Source organism: Xyrauchen texanus, chromosome 22 (assembly GCF_025860055.1).
Source record: "Xyrauchen texanus isolate HMW12.3.18 chromosome 22, RBS_HiC_50CHRs, whole genome shotgun sequence".
In the NCBI taxonomy this organism is placed as follows: Eukaryota; Metazoa; Chordata; class Actinopteri; order Cypriniformes; family Catostomidae; genus Xyrauchen; species Xyrauchen texanus.
Window position 1 is genome coordinate 28,195,966 of NC_068297.1, and position 6,000 is coordinate 28,201,965.

A 6,000-nucleotide genomic window follows, 5' to 3' on the forward strand; every position below is an offset into this window, starting at 1 on the left:
ATATTTCACCCATTTCTAAAAGGAAACTTTAAATAAATAGTTCATCCAAAAATTTAATTTGTTCACAATTTTAGGCACTTGTGAAAAATGTTGCATAGTGAGGATGTCTTCAAAAATAATGACATAAATAGTTTTCATTTATCACTTAAGTCCAGTAAACATATAAAAAAGCTAAATCAATATTGGGTGTGACCACCTTTGCCTTTAAAACAGCACCAATTCTCCCAAGTACACAGTTTTTCTTGGTTTTCGGCAGATAGGATGATCCAATGGGTTCAGATGGGCCAAGACTATTTCAAACTCCAACTGTAAAAATTCAAATGAGCCACACAAGACCAATAATGCCTTTTGATGCTCTAATTTATCTGTATTTCTCTCTCTCTCTCTCTCTCTCTCGCTCTCTCTCTCTATCCATCTTAAAAACTTTCAGACCAGGCTTTTTCCAAGCCAACAAAAAGTTTGTCCACAAACTTTTTAATCTAGTTTGTAATTTTTTTTTAAACAAAGGCTACATTTCCATTCCCTTTGTTGTGTGGACTTTCTACTAAACATTTTACATGTTCTATGGAAGAACAAAAAATATCGACTTAAGGGCAACTACTTTTTCTTGTGTGGCCTACACCCAAAATGTAATGCACCCTTTTCACCAACTGTGATGACACATTTCCACCTTTAGCAGCACAAATCTAGCAAACATTTAACTTTTTTTTTTTTTTATTGTAAATTTTTAACATACACTTTGCATTATACTACCAATGAATTTGTTTTTTAAAAACGAGTTGCCAAAGGTTTCTAATCTAGCTGCAAAGAGAGTGACAGGAAATCTTCTCTCTTCTGACAATCATAATCACTCTATTTTTTCTTCATTTGGAAATTTGTAGAAATATAACCATGACGTTTTTCTTTTGATGTTAGAGCAAAAGGGTAAGAATTATATTTAGCGTGGTCTCCAATCTATGCTAAGTTCACCCTGCAAACGTTTAATTCTGCGTTCAAAAACCTGGAAGTTTGAAGAGAGTGCTATGGAGAACGGCCACCCATTCAAATAACCAGCGTTACTTGGAGTAGTCCTGTCATGGTTGTTCCTTGCAGTCTTGCAGGATGCAGACAGATACACTTGGACCATTGGTCTCTCAACAATACAGAACAAATGACAATCAAAATTTCATTCCACACAACAGCAAGATGTCAAATAAAGATCAGGTGCATCTACTAATAGCGATAATCATATAATTTACTTTACTGCCAGGGGCATCACTGCTGTCAAGCATTGAGCATTTTCAATACATTTGTAGTATGTTAACGGTGCAAAAACACGCGTTTATGATGTTTCAATCCGAGGTCACAGCCTGTGAAATTAAAGAGTGAGGCCGAGTTCGGAATTGCATACTACTTAGGGCCTACTACGTATTTCTGCTATAAACCGATATCACAGAAGTAGCACCGGTAGAATGCAAATCCGAACTCACCCAGTCTTCTGATCAGAGTAGTGATGTGTCGTTCATGAACGATTTATTCATTTTGTATGAATCTTTTATGTGAATCAAGAGAAGTAGTCGTCGCAGAGTGTGATTAGTTAATTTTGTGTTGGCCGTGCATGCAAGTTGCGCAACCTCCGTTCTTTTGTTATGCGAAAAACGCATTGGCGCTGTAGAAGCATGAATTATTAATTCACCCTTCAACTCTTTTGGTCCAAGTCGTTCGTTGTTTTCTCATGTGACAGCCATATACGCTGTGCATTGCACCACGGAGTGTGCACAACACACAGTATTTGGAAATGGAAAAATAGATTCGAATTAGCCGTTTGTTTTTCTCACTGCGGGCATTGGCTGTTACACACACACACACACACACAGCTAATGACAACTGAGTGTGTCTTAACGTCTAAAGGCGGGTGCACACTCTTTACGATTTGTTTTGCTTGTCAGACTATATGATATGAATGCATTGATATCGCCATGGCACACTGCGCAACATTATGTCAGACTGCATGATACATCGTAGCCGTCTATGGTCCCAATCGTCCCAATCAGTGACTCACACGGGATTGTTGCGGAATAGAAGTGAAACAGTGAAATTTGCCCACCATGGGCAAATTTGACTCTCTCTGAAAGTCAGGACATCAGCATTTCCATTGCTCCAATACCACTCCATCACGAGCATAGGCTAACATTTACAAGAATGATGGATTGTGTCAAATAGGCCTATAATAAGACAGCTTGATCACAAATACAGAACATTTCAGATGTTTAGAATGAACTTGAGTGCCGGAGGTAGCTTACAGTAGGCTAATAATGAGCTACCACAAGCAAATATTCATTCTGGAAATAAAAAGACTTGTGAACGAAAAATTACAAACTTCTCTGTTCACATTGGAGAAAACAAAAAAGGTGGGTTATAGCACATCTTACTCCTCTTATAGATTATTAACCACGCCACGCAAAATTTCGAAAATGCATAAAGGCTGATAACAAAATGTTAAATATGTTAACATAACTCTGAATTCCTTAGCAATTTATTTTAATTCCCTCACACTCACACAATTGTTTCATAAAACAATAAAGCGGAGTTCACACTGCCAGCAATGCAGTGACAAAAAGACCTCATCTCATTCATTTTCAATGATAGCTGGCGACTTCCGGCAACACGAGGGTTGGCAACCGGATGTGGGCGTGTCCAGCGACGCGACAAAGTTGAGAAATGTTTAACTTTATGCAAATGAAAAGCGACTTTCGGGAGCGACAGCCAATATGAGAGAAGATGGTAGAGCTCACGTGATCCTAATATTTTAATAATAATTGTAAAGTAACAGTGCTGTTTAGACCCTCCATACACACCACTAACGACCTAACCGCCAGCCACTAGCACATGCAGAGACAAAGTAGCTGGCAGTGTGAAAGCAGCTTTAGATGGCAGAATCGTGGTCAAAATCGTACATTGTGCACCCGCCCACACCGAACACGTTTCTTGCGTCCGTCTGCGCAGTTTATCAATTGTTTTCCATGTGAAATTGAAGGACATTTTTGACCGCCGCGATTTTAAGACGCCGCGTCAGGTTTAAAAGGTCAACTTGTAAAAGCGCTTCTCGAGACACTATGTTCTGTTATATTGAATGGCCTTTCTAGATATTTTAACGCAAGAACGTGTTTGGTCTGAACGGCCCCTCACCATGCCAAATGAAACACCTTCCCTCAAAATAGCCCAAAGAATAAGGCACGATGAAAAGACCAAGCAGCTGCCAGCCACCACCCCTGCTCCAAATTCTTGTGTAATAATTTAAATGAAATCTCGTCGCGACGTCCATTCATCCAAAATGAAGGTCTCACTCGCAGCTTTGGATCCACATCGCTGTGAATAATTAAACGTCTGATGTCCCCCCCAAAAAAGGATAAGTGTGTTTCGTTGCCTTGCATTCGCGAGATAATAATGCACTACAAATAATAGCATACAATTTTTCATAGTTGCCAGTGTAAGTGTTTGTGTGCAACTGTGCGTGTGGCACAACAAATCTCATCAAAATATATACAGCAGGACTGTAGCCTATATATTTATCACTTATTCCCACTCACCTGTTTTTGTGAGCAACGCTGACATGCACCACGTCACGGACAGGACGCTGCATATGAAGCACACCTGCACGAACAGCATCTCTCTCCTTTTGCGAACTTTAAATATTTTGGTGATCATGCTCTTTTTGGATATCCTACTGCAGCTCTGCTCCAGCTCCATGGTGGACTGTGCCGAAGGTTGGGTCATTTTAGTGTGTGCAATTCACCTCTGAATCGATGCCACACAGACGGAACACCGGGACCGTTGAAAATCGGTCGGATTTGGTCAGTCTCGGGATGAGGTCTTCCTCGTTGCCATCGGCGTGCATGTGTCCGTGTGAGCTTCCCAGGTGCCTCCACGCGCTCGTTCAGATGTTGTATTATTAAAGCAACCCGTGAGAATAGTGTCCTGTTGCGAGAAGAATGCTATTTATAATCAGTTGAAATTATTCACTGAACCTATTTTCTGACGGTATGCAGTTGGGCTTCACTGCTGATTAAGCCTAAAACCCACAGTCTCTTTTACATAGGAACCATACAGTGCAAGCCATGGTGTCCCTGCACACCCCGCCGACTATAAAGCTTTTTTTCCTCCTATGGAACAATGCTGTTAATTAACGGGGTATTTAAACAGCCATGTCAAATGCTTAAACGATCCGAGCCGTTCCACTCAACTTGAGGTTCATCTCGCTCCTGTGCAGCTGCTGTACCAGAAAATTGTTACGCGCGTTCACGTGATGTTGATGACGTATCCTGACTGAGCTTACTGCACTCACAAGACTGCTAACCTTGGATCAAGGCTTGGCTTCAACCATACAAATTCTGTTTTATGCCAATAAAGCCATAGGAGTTCATTTTAATATCTGATATAGAATCGACTGCTATAATATACATTCCCCTTGTAATCTTTAACTTTGTCTTAACTTCATGTGATTTAATATGTTATTTTCCTCATTAAAATTATGCATGTATGTATTTATGATCCAGGTATAGATTACAGTATGTTACGGTTATGATTTTAAGGGAAATACTATCTTCATAAGTGCAATTTCTCTTCAGCTTTACCCAAGTTTGAGATTGTCATGCATGACTTTGATAAGCAAAATGTTGACTGTGAACTTTTAAAGCTACAGAGAAAAACTGTCTAACTGTATTTAAAGGAATATTCCAGGTTCAATTCAAGTTACGCTCAGTCAACAGCATTTGTGGCATAATGTTGATTACCGCAAAAATGTATTTTGACTCGTCCCTCTTTTAGTTAAAAAATTTAAAAAAGAGGTTACAGTGAGACATTTATAATAGAAATGTATGTGGCTAATTTTTAGAGGTGTTAAAGGTGGAAATGTGAAGCTTATAGTTTTATAAAAGCACTTACGTAAATTCTTCTAGGGAGGGTAGAGTCACTAGGGGTAACCTCCTCGTGATCACTATAATGTGGTTCTCACTCTCGGTGGGGAGTGTGGTGAGATGTGAGTGGATGCCCTGGAGAATAGCATGGGCCTCCACATGCGATATGTCTCCAACAAGCCACATGATAAGAAGCACGGATTGATGGTCTCAGACCTGGCAACTGAGATTTGCTCTGCAACCCAGATTGAGGCGAGTCACTACGCCACCACGAGGATTTAAAGCACATTGGGCATTCCAAAATTGGGAAGAAAAAAAAACTCATGTATTATTTGAGCTGTAAAGTTGTTTAAATTGTAATTTTTACAGTCATTTTAGGGTTTGTTTACCTTACATCATCATGGCAACGAAGTTGAAAAATGTGCTAAAACTTTAAACAGAAAAGGTTAGTAAATGACTAACACACAAAAATCATGTTTGCATATTGTTTATGTCTTGTGGCTATTCTTTTGAAAAACTGTGTATTTTAACATCCAAAAATTGCCCCATTCACTTCCATTATAAGTGCCTCACTACAATCAAGACTTTTGCTTTTTTTTTTAAGAAAAGGAGGAGCAAGTCAAAATAATTTTTTGTAGTAGGCTAATCAATATTATGCCACAGATGCTGTAGATTGAGCTTAACTAGTATTGAACCCGGAATGTTCCTTTAAGTAATAAGTTATGAGAAGCTGTGAGCCTCCTCTTTAAGTCGAACACCCTTCAGCCTTGACTACTGAACATTCACAATATGGCAAAGCCTGACTGAATAAACAAATGTTTGTGAAGTTTTAATTTTTCAAAGTAAAATGCTATCCTTCTGCTGTAGAGGAAACAGTCCCTTACCAGTGTTGGGTGTAATCTGATTTCAAAGTAAATCGTTACTGTAATGTAGGCCTAATTACTTTTAAGTAAAAAAAGTAGGCTAGTATAATGTTAAATTTAAAATTTTTGTTTTCATATTACACTGAAGTTTGATTAAATTCATTACTTTTAAGTAGGCTACATTACTTACACACAGGGACGTAGTGCAGGGTATAGACTAGTCTAATTTGCCCCGCCACGAT

General features: G+C 39.1%; 1 protein-coding gene across 3 annotated transcripts in view; it reads right to left on the bottom strand.

Annotated features, from left to right (window-relative positions):
- LOC127662855 (sodium/potassium/calcium exchanger 4-like) overlaps positions 1-4,206 on the bottom strand; it is a 64,535-nt gene extending 60,329 nt beyond the window's left edge. For all 3 annotated transcript variants that reach the window (XM_052154231.1, XM_052154230.1, XM_052154229.1), the window contains exon 1: positions 3,570-4,206. In XM_052154231.1, coding sequence (XP_052010191.1) covers positions 3,570-3,756 — 187 coding nt within the window. In that variant the 5' untranslated portion in view covers positions 3,757-4,206. The remainder of the gene's footprint in view (positions 1-3,569) is intronic.
- Between the last annotated feature and the right edge of the window lie 1,794 nt (positions 4,207-6,000).